Source organism: Misgurnus anguillicaudatus, chromosome 10 (genome assembly GCF_027580225.2).
Source record: "Misgurnus anguillicaudatus chromosome 10, ASM2758022v2, whole genome shotgun sequence".
NCBI classification, from domain to species: domain Eukaryota; kingdom Metazoa; phylum Chordata; class Actinopteri; order Cypriniformes; family Cobitidae; genus Misgurnus; species Misgurnus anguillicaudatus.
In genome coordinates, this window is record NC_073346.2 from 29,376,207 (window position 1) to 29,396,510 (window position 20,304).

The window sequence follows — 20,304 nt, forward strand, 5'->3', positions numbered from 1 at the left end:
TTTTAAAGATCCAGTATGGGGTTTTTAGCAGTGAGATTGCGAATTGCAACTAACCTCAATTTTATAGTATAAATATGGATAGTATGAACGAATTCGGACATACTACATCCGCCACGTTGATACATCACGTGACATACGTCGCCATAACAACAAGTTAGCCGTTAACTGGAATGACGTTAAACAAGCGCAATATAACCACAAGGGACAGTTGTTTTAAATATGTATTTGCATTTGAATAGAGCTGCGTTACCGATTTCGGGCATTTTTTAATAAAACAGCGACCCATGATCGTCTTTTTCGTTAGATAACTTCTCTCCTGTGGGCTCACGGGATCCATCGAATGAACACTTCTGGATCTTGCCGGAAGTAGAAGGTCATCCGGGTACTTTTTCAACTGTTTTTCAAATACTATGAATTCGGACATAGAGACAGAGCGCAGCGCGTCATAACCTGAAAACCACGCCCACCGGGGGGAAAGCAATCCAACCATCTCCATTGACTTTGTATTGTGAGAGGCCGCCTCCTTGTCATTTCTGGCTTATAACAAAAAACTGAATGCCTAGAAGCTGCTGTGTGACAATATGTGCAGCTAACAAGCCAAAGAACCCAGAAATACGTTTTTATAAGCTGTCGAGCCGTTAAACCCAGCCTTTAAGGAGAATAAAGTGGATCGCCGACTACGTTTCCCCCTAGTGGACGCAGTTTTACTAATAGTAGTACTATTAAAAGTTGCCTGTTTCCATTTCTGTCTTTAAACGCTCGTTTTTTAAAGTTGACAGCTTATAAAAACGTATTTGTTTTTTTGGCTTGTTAGATGTACACCTTGTCAAACACCAGCTTTTAGGTATTATTCTGTTTTTAGGTTTAATCTGTAAATAAGTTTTTATAAGCTGTCGACCCCAAAAAACGAGCGTTTAAAGACACAAAAATGGATACAGGCAACTTTTCATAGTACTTCTATTAGCAGAACTGCGTCCACTAGGGAAAAACGTAGTTGGCGATCCACTTTATTCTCCTTAAAGACTGGGTTTTACGGCTCGACAGCTTATAAAAACGTATTTCTGGGTTCTTTGGCTTGTAAGCTGTACATATTGTCACACAGCAGCTTTTAGGCATTCAGTTTTTTGTTATAAGCTAGAAATGACAAGGAGGCTGCCTCTCGCAATACAAAGTCAATGGAGACGGTTGGATTGCTTTCCCCCCGGTGGGCGTGGTTTTCAAATTTGCATAACTGCGATCTGTCTCTATACTATTTGCCTCGCCTACTATATAATATGGAAGTATGCGGTTTCTGACACAGCAAAACGTTTCCTTAATTAACACACTAACAAGCTGATAAACTAAATCAGATGTTTTATTTAATGGAGACATCTTAAATGTTCTGGGAGGGGGGCTGAGGACCGAAGTTGAGAACCACTGGTTTAGGGCTACAGCGGTGAGATGACAGTGACTTTCAAGTAAGGGGACACGCGGTGCATTAAGATAAAAACGGCTCATTCTAAGGCAAGGCTTTGAACCGGTTCACGGAACTAAAACGAAATCAGAAACTTTTGATGTTTTGCAAGGAACAGAAACCAGAAACTTTCAAAAAATATATGTTCCAGAACAGAATCGTTTATTTAAAATAATTGTAACCGGTCAATACCATTATTTTTTTCGTTCTTTGACAAGATTTCTGTGTAGTATGACTCTGTGAAGTTCACTTCCGGTCGTTGTTGACTCATCAGAGAAATGAGAAGCTTGTCACCAGCAAGTAGCGTACTCAAGCCCAAGTCTCTAATGCTCAATCATAAGATGTTTGTTTCTTTATACTAATTAGTGGTGTAACGGATTGCAGTTGATCTGTAATCCGCACAGATCACGACCCACAGTTTGGCTTGCATGCGATTCACGGATTAATATGCGAATTTAAATAGGGTGAAAGTTGATTATTTGCACAAGTTTCAAAGGCTTGCAAATGTTAACACTTAAGTGATTTTAAACAATTTAACCGCTAAAGTGAGCAATTTTCTGTACGCACAGACGCACATGCGTTGAATGTGTCCAGTCCAACTCCAATCAAACTTGATTATCTCTATGCCCTTCAAAGATCCGAACTCTTGATATATAAACTTGAGAGAGAGAGAGTTGTGCAACTGTGTCTCATACTGTAGTACATTAAAATACATTTGGTGAATAAAGCACTGAAAAACAACTTAATTTTTAGTTCATGTGGAGCGACTGTTTATGCTGCATCTTCTTCCCGAAGCGCCGTTTGGAATTCGTCCTACGTCTATGTGTGTGCGCGCGTGTTTAAGTGCACTCAACAAATGAAATGTAGGCATGTCAGAATAACAGTTATGCCACTTACATAATGTAGCCTTTTTTAATGTTTGATGACAAGATAGAGACTTAAATTATGTAGACTAATAATTTAAGTTTAATGTCCTAATGATCAGCCTACTTATTTGTATGTCCCACAGCTGACATGGAACGTTATTAAGCGGTTCGGGAACTTTATTTTTTGTTCTAACCGGTTCCCAACTGGGAAAAATATCTGGTTCAAAGCCCTGTTCTTAGGTAATAAAACAATACAGTTCATGATGTAAAGTCTTTACACACCACTGATAATATAGTTATGTATATTAGGGATGCCACAATTCTCAATACATTATTGAACCGTTCGGTTCGACCCCCACTGTCCAATACGCGCATGTGAATTGCGGTTTTTCGGTTTGTCCATCCAAATCTATCAGTTTTATACTCCCTGCACTTTTGTTAATGTGCGCGTCCGCATGATCTGCACGCCTATAAACGCCACAGCGAGTTCATATCCAGTCACTGTGCGCTACCTGCGTTAACTCTGCTTACAATGCTGGTGTCAGATTTCATTCGCGTGCGCACACACCCAACAGAAATACGACAACAAAAAGCAGCAGAACGACTGTCTTTTAAATCTGAGGTGTGGATTAATTACTTGCGCGTGTAGATTACATACAACATCAATGTAAAGATGCAAATTCGCGTGGGGCAAATTGGGCTTGTTATTGATGCAAACGCACGTTATTTGCCTCAAACAGGTCTTCCGCGCAAGTTGAAAAAGTTCAACTCAAGAAGAGAATGCACCTGATGCTAAAATGAATCCCACCAATAATCTTGATTGAGAAACGCATTTTTGGTTTCTCCACAGACAGCATGATGTTGTTGGATTTAACAGTAGTGCAGTAAGGTATAGCCTTCATTTACAATATAAAGTTTAATTTACTAAGTACAGGTATATAAAATGGCCAATTTATATAATGTAATGGATTCACATGTTCCCCAGTTTGAATAAGATATCATTTTTATATGTCTTTATTTAATTATATCTTATACTTTTGTATCAATACACTAGAAATGTGTAAGATGATTTTGCATTTACATAAAATAAAGAGAACTGCAATTAAAACCAGTATTTTGGCTTCTTAACATCTCACTGTTCCTGTTCCCTAAGCATAGGATAATTAAAAAACACTTTAATAGGCCAAGGCATCAGAACCGAAACCGAACCGAAAACCGTGGACAAGAACCGAAAATTGTATTGAACCGTGAACTAAGTGTATTGTTGCATCACTAATGTATATTATTTTTCATTGCGATCCTTCTAAAAGCCCCACATTGCACCTTTAACGCCTAAAAATGTCTTAACCCCTATGCTTATTTGGTCTTCTCTTGGTAGATTGCATTGGTCATTATAAAAATGAAATGTTCAAATCAGGCCCTCTTTAGAGATTGTCAACCCGACAGAGGATGGTGATGGACAAGAATTTGCACGTGTGATATTATCCAGGAGCCTCTGTGTTTAGGAACCGGATTGACCAGTCGGAGTAACCAGGCGAGTATGACTCCGCAAAGACAACCAATCCAAGCCCCATCTACATCCTTTTCAGCACGTAAACCACCAGATGAATAAAGGGTGTGGCATTCTCTGTATATAAAACATTTCTCTCCGACTTCCCCATCACTCGTTTTACTTCTTTGCTCTTTGTGAACAACAGAAATCTGAGGTGAGTCTGGTGGGATTTGGTACTAATATGAATATTATATTATTTTTTTCATTGCAACTTTTATTTGGGGTAAACCATGTCACTGCCTGCTTTAAAATCAAGCAATCAATCAACTTTTACTGATCTCAGTTACAACTATATTTAAGAGCTTGAGTAAAAGTAGTTAGTAAAAAATTGTGGATCATTGGATTTATATATTTGTTTCCTGCTTCTTGAACTTGTTTTGATCTGTCTGCTTAAATTTAATTCCATATTGCAAACAACAATACTATGCTCACTTTTTGGTAAACAAACCTCTTCTGGTTATCTTATGTTCTGTGTAAAGATTGAAACTATGCAGAGTTTGTTTATAGTTGCCAGTGGTGGTGGGCTCAGGGCTTTAAATCACTTTATAAATTAATTTCTACCATCCCATAAATGTGACTACAAGTGTAAAATGGGTGTGACCTATACTGTATACTAAGCTGTTAAGGGTGTGGCTCAGTTTCCAATACCAACTGTAAAGACAAAATATAATAGATAAATTCAGGTCTGTTAAGAGTCCATTTCTTTCTCATGTTTTCCTAGTCAACATGTCCCAACTTCAGCAAGGCATGGCATTGATGATTCAAACCTTTCATAAATACTCTGGGAAAGAAGGAGACAAGACCACTCTGACCAAAGCTGAGCTCAAGGAACTACTCAATACAGAGCTGAGTGGTATCCTAGGGGTGAGAAACTGCTGCTTTTGACCAATAAAACAGATTCTTATTAAGACTAAAGATTAAAGTCTCTTTGCTTTGTTTGTCTCTCTCTTAAAGGGTTCACCCAAAATGAAAATTATCTCAATATTGTTACAAACGTGTATACATTTCTTTGTCCTGAAGAACACAAATGGACAATTTTTTTCGAAAAAGTTTTTTGTAGCCAAACCGATCATGAGCCCGTTCACTTGCATAGTATTATTTTTCCTACTATGAAAGTCAATGGGACCTCTGATCGATTTAGCTACAGACTTTCCCTTAAAATACCTTTCTTTGTGTTCATCAGAACAAAGAAATGTATACAGGTTTGTAACAACATGAGAGTGAGTAAATGATGATCATCCCTTTAAATACATTATGATGCCGACTTTACAATTAATAACATTTTTCACATGTTGTGTTTGTTAAAGAAATCTGAAGACAAGGCAGCTTTGGACAAGATCTTTAAAGATCTGGATGCAGATGGAGATTCCACTGTGAACTTTCAGGAGTATGCCACGTTGGTCGCCTGCCTTACTATGTTGTGTAATGACTCCTTCAAGTAATTTGAAGACACTGATTCATCAGTCATACTGTACATCTGATTTCATGTATGTTCTGTGTACACTTGCATGTGTACACTTTTAAAACCTATTTTAACTATAAAAAATTGTATAACCCATACATCCTGCTGGTGATGATGTTTTAATAAAGACTGGATTCCTCACAAGCGTATTGTCTTCACTTATTTTTTGTATGGTTATTTAGCAGCCCGCACATCTAGAAAGAACTTACATTTCAGTTGTTTAACAGTTCAAAACGACTTATATGTAGATTTTTAGCAGCATCTAGTGGTGCAACCAAAGGCTCAGTCTACAACTTACCCCTCCCTTTCAAAACGCATAGAGCAGTGGTTCTTAAACTTTTTCAGCGTGCGGCCCCCTTTGTGTACAATCCATTCCTTCGCGCCCCCCCCCAAAGAAAATTTATGACAAAAAAACTGTTCTAAAACTTCACATTTTAATTAAACAAAACTTTAAATTATACAATAATAAGTAGTGCTGCCTTATTTTTTTAGGTTTAATTTCACAGAATTCATGATAAATTTATGTATTTTATAAAATGTCATAAAACTGGGGCCCCCTTGGCACCATCTCGCGGCCCCCCTGGGGGCCCCGGACCCCAGTTTGCACTGAAAAAAATGATTCATTGAATTTAATCAATTTTTTAAGGTAAGTGGTTGCAATCAATTTATTTAAGCTACATTTAAACAAAAAGATTAGTAAAGTAAAATAAAATATAAAACTTTTGTTTAAATGTATCTTAAATAAATTGATTGCAACCACTTACCTTAAAAAAATTGATTAAATTCAATGAATCATTTTTTCAGTGTGAGAACCACTGGCATAGAGAAGCTACGTTAGCCGCCACAGGACAAACACGTCATCATCTTGAGACGACGTAGTAAAAAAACGTGTTCTAAAGTACAGTTTATCCATAAGGGCTACTGTAGAAACATAGCGGCGCGAAATGGCGACTTCCATGTAACGGGACTTAAGGTGTATGTTGATAAAAATGGCTCATTCTAGGATGATAAAAACAATACAGTTAATTTTGTAACGTCTTTAAACACCACTGATAATATAGTTATGTATATTATTTTGCATTTCTGTCAAGAAATCCTTCTAAAAGTTACACAGTGCACCTTTAGGGGTCAGTCACACCAAAAGCGCTTTAAAGGTGCAGTGTGTAATTTTGAGAAGGATCTCTTGAGAGAAATGCAAAATAATATACAGAACTATATTATCAGGGGTATGTAAAGACCTTACATAATGAACCGTTCTGTTTGCATTACCTTAGAATGAGACGTTTTTATCTACATACACAGAGGGTCCCCTTACGTGGAAGTCGCCATTTTGTGACTCCATGTTTCTACAGAAGTTTCTACTGTCTCCAACGATGACATGTTTTTCCGGTGTTGGCTATCGTAGCTTTTCTATGCATTTCAAAAGCAAGGGGTGAGCAGTGGACTGAGCCATTTGTTGCAATTCGCAACCTCACCACTAGATGCTGCTAAAATTTACACACTGCACCTTTAAACGCTTGCAAACGCAAGGCGCGACGCACTGCCTTTAAAAAAAAGAGCAGTGCGACGCGGCTTTTCATATTGCTAAGCAACCACCGAGTCAGCTGTCTTGTCAATCAAATATTGAAGCGTGAGCGCTTTTTTTGCTGTTAACTGTCATATTAGCAGAAACTTTAAAAAGATGACGCTTGCTCTGACCTTGTTTGAGGGTAAGAGGTGCACAAACACGCAGGAGAGAGTGAGCAAGTGGAGTCCGGTTCTTCAAAGCAACTGTAAACTTCCCTCACCACAACGTAAGGCCCGCCTCTCCCCTCATTCGATTGGACAATGGAAGGACGCGAATGACGTCGGGCGCTTCTCCGCTCTCAGCCCTCCTTCAAAAACGCGTGCGCAGCAGGCGGCAAAAAACCGCAAGGTGCTCGGCGCGCATAAACAGCGCGCAAACGCGCCCTGCCCATAGAATATCATTCAAAAAAGGTGCCTGCAACTGCAATAAACGCTTTTGGTGTGACTGGCCCCTTAAACCTTTTTGGAATTTGGAGGTTTGTAACAAGTGGAGTGAGTACTTTATATCAACCTGCACTCACCTGGTCTGACAGGGTTGGACTTTGGGTGATTTAGGGGGCTTGTTTGCCTCAACCGCGAGAAGCTGGATGGAACCGTTGTCCGATGCCACGGCGAGGTAATGCGAGCCCTGACAAAACGTCAGAGTTTTTACATGGCCTCCAATCCGAGAATACGTCAGCACTGACCTGAAAACATGGTTATCACATGGTACATTTTCAGTGAACATCATACTGTAGTTCCTATAATAGTAAAACAAACTACAAAAAGTATAGAAACAAAGTCAATGACATAAAGCCCTGGTTTCACAGACAAGGCTTAGCTAAAGCCAGGACTAGGCATTAGGTAAATTAAGATGTTTAAGCATCTTTTACAGAAAAAGATCTTACTGGTGTATATCTTCAGAATAATCAATAGCACTGGGTTATTTTAAGATCTGTTAGTGGAAGTTATTTTTAGTTGAGACCGCTCAAACATGTGTCTTAGTCTAGGACTAGCCTTAAACCTTGTCTGTTAAACCTGGCCTGGGGAAAGATTCTATGTAAGATACAGATATAACAAACCTTGTGGTGGTCGTTTTGCCCTCCATTTTTTGGCTGTCCCAGATTTTAACAGTACCATCATTTGAGCACGTAGCAAAAATGGAGTGTTCGTCAGAGACTCTGATTCGGTTCACAGCGGACTTGTGCTCATGAAGATGGGCAACTAACAAACCTTTTGGATGCCACCCTGGCAATGCAACAGATGCAGCCACCATAGAGAAAATAAAAAACTAGTTAGAGAAGAACAAAGGAGAACAGTGTATTTCACATATATTTAAAAAAGGGTCTGTTTCTTCAAGTCTGTCTAAAGTCTGATATTAACTCATTCGCCGCCAGCATTTTTGTAATTTTCACAAAAGTTTTACAAAATGCATTCCAGAAAAAATTTCTTATAAAAATATATAAACAAATATATCAAATGAAAGAACAGACCCTCTGCTTTCAGACAAACAATAAACAAACAAACAAAATGGGAAAAAAACTTTTCATCCTATCTATACTTTTTCTGTGCTTATAAACTCTTAAAGGGACATTCCACTGTAAAATGGCCGCAGCAGGCGTAGTGATATTACGCACTGCCCGAAAATAGTCCCCTTGGTCACTACAATATTGCGTAATATCACTACGCCTGCTGCGGCCATTTTACATCAGCAAAGTCACTGATTATTACGCCAGTTTGAGAGTATAGTTCCTAGCCATATCTGCCTAGAAAATCGCAGCTTTCCGTCAGTCTTAGAACACGATGTAACTACAAAAGAGTCAAGTTTTAAATAGGAAAAATATTTAGGAAACTCTTTTTGCTATTTTTTTTGTGCAATGCTAATAGTCTAATTATATTTAATGGATTGTGCTAGGCTATGCTAAAAGTGCTAGCGCCAGACCACGAAGATCAGCTGAATGGATTCCAAAACTGTAAGAATCAAATGTTTAACTCTAGGGTAGCTGAAAAATGTGCATATTTTCAAAAAAGTGGAATGTCCCTTTAAATATGGGTATTTTTCTTTAAAAATCCAAATTTTATAGCAAAAAGGTGAATTTTTGTGAAGGAACTTCTGTTGGAGTTTAAAATGATTTAAAAACGTTTGCCTAAAGGTATTGCGGAGGATTTTCTTTTTCCGGGTGGATCATCAAGACTATTGGTCCTCCTAGTTGTCAATCAGGAGTGTTGCGCAATAGCATTTTTTAAAAAAGTGGAGAAGCCGGTTCTTTTCTAAAATTCGAGAAAATCCTCCGCTACAGCTTTAAAGGCGGAGTCCATGATGTTTGAAAGCCAATGTTGATATTTGAAATCACCTAAACAAACACGCCCCTACCCCAATAGAATCTGGACCTTCTGTTGATAGACCCGCCCCACACATACGCAACCCGGCATTTGATTTGATTTGATTGGCTATAAGTGTGTTTTGGTAGTCGGCCCGTCTCCTTCTCCAAACCGTTTTTCAAACATCGTGGACTCCGCCTTTAAGTTTTTTATAAATTGGGTAAGTGCGCCAACTAGTGGATAATCACAGTATTACAGATTAACATAAAACCTCATCAGGAACGTGTTTTATTTTAATGCAAATGCGTTCTCTTAATTGACGAAACAACTCATCAGTGGCAAAGAAAGAGTTAAATGTGTTCTCAGTTTGTCACACCACAGAAAAAAATGTGTTATTAACCACCCAGACAAATTTGAATCATTAAAAAAAACGCTGAGTAAATAAAACAAGTTATCAGACAGGATTCTGCTTTCAAACGCTGGGGGCGTGTCCGCGCTGAAACCACGCCCACTCACGGAAAGCTTCCTTTTTTTAACTTTCAAGTACTGCTGCAACCTGAATGGGTGTTCATTATTGTTTTAGGGGTGGTGCATCATCGAGCCCCAGTTCCAAATAATGTGGAAAACTGTAACGGTGTAATTCAGTACTACACAGTTCACAGTTTTTGTAAAAACATTTCTAAGATTTATAATGTGTTTAGAAACAATTCTCTGAAATGACTTTACACATGCTTTAAATGTGAAGCCGCAAAAAACAAACTGCTTGATTCTAGTGTTCAGAAATGAATAATTATAAAAAATGCAATGGCTCCACCCTGGCAATGGAGGCCTGCTTTCCCACTCTGCACTTTCCATCATCTGCTTGGCCATGCGCTCTGCATTGCATTGCTCTCTCTTCTGCTGCACCAGCTGCTGTAGCTCCGCCTTGCACGTGGTGATGCGACGCTGGTAAGTAGATGCTCCTGTTACTGACTGTGCCACCTGAATAGTGGGCAGCGGGGTAGATTTCCTGGGCTGCACGGCTCCGCCCTCGGGTACCTGGCGTTCGTTGGAGATTGAAAAGGAAGACAAAAGAGACAGATGTTAAATCACTATTGTTAAAGCACATGCTATTCCAGAGCAATGGCAGCATATCAGGTAACTTTATTGTATTACACATGCAAATGCAAATGACAAAGGTGTTGAACATAAAAAGGATCAATGTAAAAAAACAGTGAAAGGGAGAAGGAAGAGGGAGAGAGAGTGCAGGGTGAAGAAAAAGGGAAGAAGGGATGGATAGCACACTGTCGGCTCAGCGGTCGACCTGGACTGAGGATGAAACATGAGGGAGGATAAGGTTCTGTGAGGAACTCTCAGATCGCAGGCGCTCTCCGGCCAGAGTTCCGTTGGGTTCCCCACCACCGCTCGGAACTAGAACATTAGGTACCGTCGGGGCGGAGCTGGGCGGGTCCAGTGAACCAAACATGCTCTTCCACTCTTCATTCAAGTTGGAATCCTGCTTTGTATGCTTGCGAGCTGGCACATGGAGACAAAAGGACCTTATTTTAAAAGTTGTTCGATGAAAGAAACATTCAGTATGCAGATTAGATGTTAATGCAGACTTACACATGGAAAAAACTATCAGTGCAGTGCAGTAATATATAGCGTAATACATAAGGGACAACGTACACACAGCAGGTTGTTATCACAGAAATAAGTCCAGACAGTGTGATTAGGACCTGACGCAAAGCAGAGGTAACAACCAGCTGCCTGTAAATTATCCCGCTTATTACACCGCTCTTTACCTCATCAGTAAGGTAAGGAACATTCATTTTGATTTGAAAAAAAAATTATTTGCACATTTTTAACAAATGCAGACCCTCCGCAAGGAAAACCCATTTACTTTCGGTTTTGAGATAAGACAAGATGTTTAAATGTCACGAACACACTATTTGGTCTCCATGAAACGTAAGTAGCGATTGCCTTACTTTCCACGTGAAACCGGCTTCTGAAATGAAATAAGGAGGGCTGGACTTAAAGGGACAATGCACCTCTTTAAAAATATACTAATTTTCAAGCTCCCCAAATATTTGATTCCTACAGTCTCCAAATCCATTCAGTCAATCTCCGGGTCTGGCGCTACCACTTTTAGCATAGCTTAGCACAATCCATTGAATCTGATTAGACCATTAGCATAGCGCCAAAAAACAACCAAAGAGCACGGACACCTCCTCCCATTCAAAACTTGACTCCCCCGCAGCCACATCGTGCACCAAGACCGACAGAAAACTAAAAGTTGTGATTTTTTAGGCCGATATGGCTAGGAACTATACTCTCATTCTGGCGTAATAATCAAGGACTTTGCTGCCATAACATGGCTGCAGCAGGCGTAGTGATATTACGCACCACCCGAAAACAGTCCCCCGCCATTGAAAGTTACTAAGGGGACTATTTTCGGCTGCTGCGTAATATCATTGCGCCTCCTGCAGCCATGTTATGGCAGCAAAGTCCTTGATTATTACGCCAGAATGAGAGCAATAATTTTCTGTCGGTCTTAGTACTTAGTAACTACAGAAGAGTCAAGTTTTAAATAGGAAAAATATCCAAACTCTTTGGTTATTTTTTAGCGCGATGCTAATGGTCTAATCAGATTCAATGGATTGTGCTAAGCTATGCTAAAAGAGTTGCGCCAGACCCAGAGATCGGAATATGGATTCCAAAACTGTAAAAATCAAATGCCCAACACCAGGGAAGCCGGAAAATCAGCATATCTTCAAAAAAAGTGGAGTGTCCATTTAAATTCGTTCATGGAGATCTGATTGGATCATTTGAATTTGGGTCGTGTTGCTAATTGCTAATCCCAGCGATCTTTTCCCGGACCTCGCCCACCTGCCATATGTCCGGAAGTAAAGAGAGATCGTTTTGAGGAGGGGAGGAGATTTGCGTTTTTGATTAAAGATTATGAGGGCACATACATTTTTTTTAAATAAAGAAGCTTACAGAAGAGTTATTTCTAATAAAATACCACAATATTACAAAACAAATGGCTGTTTTTCATTTTATTTTCATGGCGACTTTAATCATGAGTAAATATACCAGTATTAGTATTAGTTTTAAGCGGTTGTTATCTGGGAATAACAAACCTGCAAATGTCGCGACCGGCCAATCAGCATATTAATAATAGGTCAGTTTAAATGCAAAAAGCTAATCTCCGAAACAAACGTAAAAGGCACTACATTTATTCACATCAAATAAAATTCCCAAAACTAATTTTTTTGACATAGTACATCTGCTTAGTCCAGTAGCACATTACTTTCACAAAGTCGGAAATTTTGCAGACAAGTTATTGCAAATAAAAAAAGTTACATTTTAAAGATTTGTAAGGGATAATATGATTGTTCTTTTAAAGGTCACATTCTTTCTGATACAATTTTTAAACCCTAGTTAGTGTGTAATGTTGCTATAATAGCATAAATAATACCTGTAAAATGATAAAGCTCAAAGTTCACTGCCAGGCGATATATTTTCTTTAACAGAATTCGCCTTTCAAAGCCTACAGCGGACAGCCGGTTTGGACTACAGCCCTCTACTTCCTGCTTTAATGACGTCAAAAAACAGTTTTTTGAGTAAACTCCACCCACAGGAATACAGCTAAGCTAACGGCAAGCTAAGCTGCTATCGAATCACAACACACTAAACAAACTACACAATCAGAACTCAATAAGTATTTCTGAAGGAGGGACTTCATAGAACAAGGAAGACATCAGCCCGTTTTGAAGACAGCGGTATGCAGATAAGTAAATTGTGTGAAAAATACTGCGTTTTTTACACGTGAAACATGAACACATGTTATATTGCGCACCAAAAAACACGATCAAAGCTTAAAAAACACAGAAAGAACTGGACCTTTAAGAAGTGCATGTTATGCCACAAAATTTAGTGAAAAACTAAATGATATGGAAAATCTATAACTTTCAAGACTTCTGATGTGTGAGCAATTAAATTCAACCAGTCAAACACTCCAAAAGGAAACTTTCACAGATTTTTAACAGACTGACTTCAACAAAAAGCATTATTATCCAGCATATGCTTTCGTGCACAACTAAGAGTCTATTCTTAGTTGTATAATTTTTCTATGTTATTGTGAATTGTCAGTTCTGACAAACAGTCAGAGTTAGTCAAAAACGTTAAAATGTAACACCAAACTTAGCATAGCTGCTTAAGACCTAAACAATATACCAGAGGCAGTATTGATGAAGTCTGTGAACAAATAAAAAATATAAAACATTCATTGTAATGTTAAACCAATGAAATAAATGGGGTAAAATAAAGACCAAGTGATAAAACGGGCGTCCGGCACACCTCTTTTGTCCTCTGACTCCTGCTTGGGTTTGATCAGGTCCACTTGTCGACCGGTGATGCCCAGCATTCCGAGTTCAATGATGCCACTCTGAGCTCCATCATTCAGGTGGCTCTGATCTATGATGTTGGCTTTGGCCTTGTTGGACTTGAGCATGAAATCTTTGAGAGCCAAAAGCTTGTCCTCCTCAGCCTCAGTCATTCCCTGAAAGAGATCATGTGATTAGAAGATTTACAAAAGTCTCCCAGTCAATATCCTTTGGGATACAGTTATGATTAGGCCTATAAAATAAAAAAGGACTCCAATCCAAGAACTTTATGGCTGTAGTTTATTGGTTCAAGATGCTGTTAAACATAACCTAATAGGTTACTTAATAATTTAAATATGCTCAAAAAGTTGGAATACTTTATCCAAAAATGAAAACTCATGAAAACTCTATGAAAACTCTAGTTGTTAAAAGCCTATATAATTCCTTTGTTAATTTATTTTGTTCTGCTAAACACTAAACGCTGGGCATATACATTATATACATATATATATATATATATATATATATATATATATATATATATATATATATATATATATATATATATATATATATATATATATATATATATATATATACATATATATATACATATATATATATATACATATACATATATATATATATATATATATAAATTTATTTATTGAGAAATGTTTGTAACCAAACCGTTTTTGAGCACCATTGACTTCCATAGTAAGTTTATTTCCTACTATGGAAGTCAATGGTGCTCCAGTTTCCTGCTTGACTACAAATATCTTCCTTTGTGTCTAGCAAAACAAATAAATATATACACGTTTGTAACAACTACAGGATGATTAAATGATGACATATTTTTATTTTTGGTGGAACTATCCCTAATGCTTGGTAACCTACAGTGTAGCAAAAAGCAGCTGCATAGATTTTTAGAGAAACATTAACTACGGAAACATTAGAGTCAGAAATGTAAAATTGGAAAGCTTTCTGACCTGTGAGAGAAGTTTCTTGAGTAGCTGGGCGATCGCAGGGTCCTCAGGAATGGGGCATTCTGGGATGGAGCCATTGCGCTTTTTTTGCCGGAGCAGCAGGTGTCTGAAGAGGCTGCCGATGTCTTTGGAACGCAGTGCATAGTCGAAGATGGATCGACTTACAGGCTCTTTCAGCACGCTGAGCAAAACGATTTCCTTATCAATCTGCCCAATCACAGAGGAAATCAACCATAAATATAATAATTCAGCTACTACACCTAAACAAATAGTTTAATGTTTCTGTAGCTCAACAGGAGAGACCTAACCAACAAAGACCTTACATTTTAAACCACCAAATATTGACATCTTTTATAGTATGGTTAACATTAACATGGAACTACTCATAAATGTAAAATATTTCTCTCAACACTACAATGAGTATTAAGCAAAACAATATGTGGATGTGTGTGTAGGGTTAATGATAAGCATTAGAAAAGACAATGGTGTTATTCATGAAAGTTATTTTATAGTTTTTCTTTATTATGAATGTATGTAGTTACATCGTGTACTGCGATTTTCTAGGCCGATATGGCTAGGAAGTATACTCTCATTCTGGCGTAATAATCAAGGACTTTGCTGCTGTAACATGACTGCAGCAGGCGTAGTGATATTACGCACTGCCAGAAAATTGTCCCCTTGGTTACTTTCAATAGCAGGGGACTATTTCAGGTGCTGTGTAATATCATTGTGCCTCCTGCAGCCATGTTACAGCAGCAGCAAAGTCCTTGATTGTTACACCTGAATGAGAGTATAGTTCCTAGCCATATTGGCCTAAAAAATTACAACTTTTAATTTTCCTTAGTACACGATGTAACTACAGAAGAGTCAAGTTTTAAATTGGAAAAATATCAAAACTCTTTGGTTATTTTTTAGCGGAATGCTAATGGTCTAATCAAATTCAATGGATTATGCTAAGCTATGCTAAAAATGGTACCGCCGGACCCAGAAATCAACTGAATGGATCCCAAAAGGTTAAAATCAAATGTTTAACTCTAGGGGAGCTGGAAAAAAATATTTTCAAAAAAAGTGGAGTGTCCCTTTAAAACTCCCTGAAAAGTATGGCCACGCAGATGTGTCCTCACCTGTATAATAGGCTGGGTGATGAAGGGGTTGAGATGGGGCATGAGTTTGCAATAGACGTCAGCTATGTTTAGGTGCTGAGCGACCACAGTGATGAAACCCACGGCTCCATAGCGAATCCACAGATTGGGGTGACACAAGAAAGGAGCTATGGGACAGTAACATTTTAATTCATAAACAATAACTACAAAGCCTGTTAAACATCAAAATCCAAGAGTAAAGCATTTTGCTCACCGATATCACTAACAAACTCATAGATGTGAGGTTTCTGCAGCAGCCCCAGTTGACACATGCAAGTAAGAGCGTTAAGTGCTTTATAAATGACAAACTCCTCGACATCACTCAGGCCCTGCTGCAAAAGAGGCTTCAGGATGGAGGAACTCTGCCAGCCCACATATGCAGCTACACCTGCAGTGAGGAAAACATCTGGTTACTATATTTACAACTATGCACTTTATCTAAAGTGACAGCTATACATTTTATTAGTATGTGTGTTTCCTTGGGATCAAACCTATGACCTTTGCGCTTCTTATGTATTATGTATCAATCTATGTCTATCTTAGGCATCTCTGTCTTGTGTTCCCATAGCTTAAAGCATGGTGCTTGCATGATGTACTTGCTACTAACAGGAAGTGGAATACTGCAGGAACATTGCTATGTGATGGCACCATACCCACTATACTGTCGAAAAAAGCCCCACGGAGGTGCCAGTCGTTTTTGTCGTTGAGGAAGGTGATCATGTGGGAGAGAAGCACGTCGTTGGCCTTCTGCCGGCCGAAGAAAACGCAGAGGCGCGTGATGCCGTTCTCCATCAGCGTCTGTTTGACAATGTTTTCTGGGTCGCTCAGTAACGTCACAACCTTCTGCTGAACCATCTCATGCAGGGCCTGCAGCTCTATAGACAAGAGATGGATAAATTTGTTATTCATTATTTAAATCTCAACTCAAAACTCATCTGTTTAGTTTAGCTTATTCTACACCTGGGGTCTGTTTCAGAAAGGTGGTTAAGTGAAAACTCTGAGTTTGTTAACCCTGAAATGAGGGAAACTCGTTTTCTGTTACAAAAAGGGAGGTAGGTTAAACCTGAGACAGCGGGGTAAGTCAAGCCTGTTTTAGAAGGAGAGGTAACTTATACTCAGAGTCTGGGTAACTTACTCTGTGAACCTAACCTGGTCGGGAGCAAGTTTTATCCTGTAAACTCTCTTTCTTGTGGTCTCCTCCCCTTTTTTAAAGGAGTAGCCGTGTTTAATTTTGTTAGTTGCTTTAGTACATTCATTCATTTGCACACATTTTTATTATGTACACTGTAAAATATGTTTTTAGCTGTCTTTAAGTTATAATTAAATTGCCAGTGCAAACCATTTTAACTTACTACTTTATATTTTTATATATTACACTGGTGTAGATAATGATGTTGCATTCATTTGTAGAAAGTTAGATTTATGTCGCGAAAGGATTTTGAGACCCCGAGTGGTTTTTTTGTCATATCCACTTACGTTTATATGAGCAAAATTATTATTTTTTTGCAGTAATTTTAGATATATAAATATCCATATATGACTAATATCACTCTTTGTGGTGCTCTTACAACTAAACAGTTGCGTTTACATTTCTTATGTATCCACTCATCATTATCACTGGTCTAGTAGGTAGTCCTGTGTGCCATGGTTTGGGCAGGCGTACTGTCGGCGTCCGAGTTCGAATCCCGGCTTGGCGAATTTCTGTTTTATTCATGACAAACATTTGTAAAGTTCGTAGCCTTATATGACAAAGTATTATGCTTAATTTCATTTTTAGCTGAGCTGCTGTCATCTTTTTGTCCATGGGATTGCATCTGCATGTAAATGAATATAATAACGTACAGTCCTCAGTTTATTTACTTCGGATATTTTAACTGTGATGAAAAATTAAATGTACGCATTTACTAGAGTAGCAATTTACAAAAACAACTCTTTTGTTTAAAATATATGGTCGTAGTTGCTGTACACTTGCAGTAACACTTTCAGTTTTAGTAGTAAAAATTATTAAGACCTCTTTTTTACATGCTGTTGCCATGGTAAATCCTAATATCTGAGCTCCATTGATGATGGCTTTTCATTGTGGCTGTGCACGCGCTTAACTCAGAGTCAACCTACTCTGAGTCATTTGAACTAACTCAGATCAGCTGTTCTGTAACCGAAAACCTAGAGTTTACTATCTCAGAGTAAGTCAACTCAGAGTTCAAGTTTAAACTCAGAGTTGGTTGAACCTCCTTATTGAAACGGGCCCCTGTACACCATAATCTGTACTGCCGGTTCAAATTGTATTTTATGACCACCATGTACCCATCCTCTGATGGCTACTTCCAGCAGGATAATGCGCCATGTCACAAAGCTCAAATCATTTCAAATTGGTTTCTTGAACATGACAATAGCCTCTTTCACACAGTAATTCTGGTAAATTACCATGAATTTACCAGAATGAATTTACCAGTAAATACAAAAAATGTGCTGTTCACACGCGCAGTGGCGTTCCGTTATTTTACCAGTAAGACATCATTCACACATCAGTATCAAAATACCGGTAAATTCGTTGAGAAAGCAGAAGTACCTGTAGCACGCGGCGAGCTCAGTGTTGTATTTGCAAACAATCCACGTCGTTCATATCCACGGTCCGTATTTTGCTGTTTTCACATCTGTGGTAAACAGTCGCGAAGTTGCTCATGACCAAACAACATTGAATGAGACGACGTCAAACCGAAAATGCGTTTTTAACAACACTACTGTTTGCACGTTAGGCTTCACGGAGGGCGTGCTAAGGACGTCGGCAATTCCGGCGGTAAGCTGTTTTAAACAACTTTGGTGAAGAAATGTGGACGTAAACTTCAGGTGTGCTCAACTTTCAAGCAGCATGTGTGTGGAAACGTCCGTAAACAGTGCGTGGGTAAACGCGTCATCTGTATTAAAACGCTATGATTGGCCCGAAGCTTTCAGCACGGTCTGACGTTGTCTGTTCTAAATGCCGGTAATCCTATAATTTTCGTTCACACATAGCGCTTACCGGTAAATTACTGGCAATCCTACAACCTGTCTTACTGGTAAATTGGGAGCACCGATTTACCGGAAAGGTTCTGTTCACACATGATCTGTTAACTGCAATTTACCAGTAAATTACCAGTAAAGGCTGTATGTGTGAAAGGGACTAATGAGTTCACTGTACTAAAATGGCCCCCACAGTAACCAGATCTCAACCCAATAGAGTATCTTTGGGATGTGGGGGAATGGGATATGCATCCCACAAAACTCCATCAACTGCAAGATGCTATCCTATCAATATGGGCCAACATTTCTAAAGAATGCTTTCAGCACCTTCTTGAATCAACGCTACATATAATTAAGGCAGTTCTGAAGGCAAAAGGGGTCAAACACAGTATTAGTATGGTGTTCCTAATAATCCTTTAGGTGAGTGTATGTATGTGTATTTATATCTACATAATTTTTATACACAGTACACCAGTGCACACACAAATATGATATAAACACAAACTTTTCTGCAAACAATTAGTTGCGATTAATCGTTATGCAGCCTTAAAGTACGTATTGTCTCACATTGGGATCCTCATTTATGATCATATGCAAACTTTATCTAGGCTACCACTTGCAATTTAAGAACCAATATGTACCTGAGTCATAGTTTTCATTTGGATGAAGAGTTTCTTCAGTGTCTTCTCCATTTACGTCTTGTTCAGAGCTCAAATTATTCTCCTGCACCAGCTCCAGAAAACGCAGAGCTGTCTCAGCTAAGTGAGCTATGTTCTCTGTAAAGAAAATAAATCGGATTAACACGTGGATACAATATCATTACAGTCAACATGAAATGGCTTTCACAAATTAATTGCCATTCATAATCTGCCTTAAATGCTCAATGTTTGAATTTATGTTTATATGTAAATTATTCATGTGGCCATATTTTTCAAATGCAAGACATGCTTGCATGCATGCCTTCTTTATAGTTATTTGTAGCAATATTATACCTGCATAAGCAAGTCTGACAATCGTAGCCTCATCTTGGGCCAAGTGGGCAATCCCAGGCAAGATGTATTCCGGGTAAATATTGACGTCATTGCGAGGAACTTCCTTGACTAGCGCGAGCACTTTTGTCAGCGTGCGAACAGCTTCGGCCCTGACGCGGGGCATTGTGTCATTACAGAAGTGAAGCAGGTACGGTGTGATTCTGTCCAGCAAAATCTCCACATTCAGACGCTCCGCCAGATGCAGTATCAGCTCCAGCGCCGCCAGCTTGGAGTCGCAAAAGCGCAGCGTCTGGAGACACGAAGTGATCACTGACACCAGCACCACCAGCCCCTGCTCCTTGGAGGAACTTTGCTCTTCGGATGCCTTCTCCTGGTTTTCCGATTTCCCAGCCTGACTGCACAGGTTATTGAGAATGTTTTCCAGGTTCTTACGGATCACCAGCACCCTTTCGTCAGCGGACTGAAAGGTCTCTTTAGCAAACTGGGCCATGTAGGGCTGAAGGAAGGTGTAGAAGATTTCTGGGAAAGCTTTACCTCGCTGCTGTTTCAGATATTCTTCGGCCGCTAGGCGTTTTTCTGGTTCTCGCTGCACCATCTGAGCCACCTGTGGAAAATAA

General features: G+C 38.9%; 2 protein-coding genes across 2 annotated transcripts in view; one reads left to right on the plus strand and one right to left on the minus strand.

Moving 5' to 3' along the window:
* Window positions 1-20,304, minus strand: part of pik3r4 (phosphoinositide-3-kinase, regulatory subunit 4) — a 30,964-nt gene that overhangs the window by 6,752 nt on the left and 3,908 nt on the right. Inside the window, exons 4-15 of the mRNA XM_073872314.1 lie at window positions 19,688-20,291; window positions 19,337-19,471; window positions 16,349-16,570; window positions 15,910-16,083; window positions 15,678-15,823; window positions 14,557-14,760; window positions 13,542-13,743; window positions 13,419-13,439; window positions 10,504-10,715; window positions 10,011-10,238; window positions 7,961-8,121; window positions 7,421-7,585 (exon numbers count right to left, since the gene is read on the minus strand). Coding sequence (XP_073728415.1) covers window positions 7,421-7,585; window positions 7,961-8,121; window positions 10,011-10,238; window positions 10,504-10,715; window positions 13,419-13,439; window positions 13,542-13,743; window positions 14,557-14,760; window positions 15,678-15,823; window positions 15,910-16,083; window positions 16,349-16,570; window positions 19,337-19,471; window positions 19,688-20,291 — 2,474 coding nt within the window. The remainder of the gene's footprint in view (window positions 1-7,420; window positions 7,586-7,960; window positions 8,122-10,010; window positions 10,239-10,503; window positions 10,716-13,418; window positions 13,440-13,541; window positions 13,744-14,556; window positions 14,761-15,677; window positions 15,824-15,909; window positions 16,084-16,348; window positions 16,571-19,336; window positions 19,472-19,687; window positions 20,292-20,304) is intronic.
* LOC129448362 (ictacalcin) lies at window positions 3,873-5,477 on the plus strand. Its single transcript, XM_055210703.2, has 3 exons — window positions 3,873-4,025; window positions 4,593-4,735; window positions 5,179-5,477. Exons 2-3 carry the CDS (start codon window positions 4,598-4,600, stop codon window positions 5,311-5,313), a joined length of 273 nt encoding a protein of 90 aa, XP_055066678.1. The 5' UTR covers window positions 3,873-4,025; window positions 4,593-4,597; the 3' UTR covers window positions 5,314-5,477.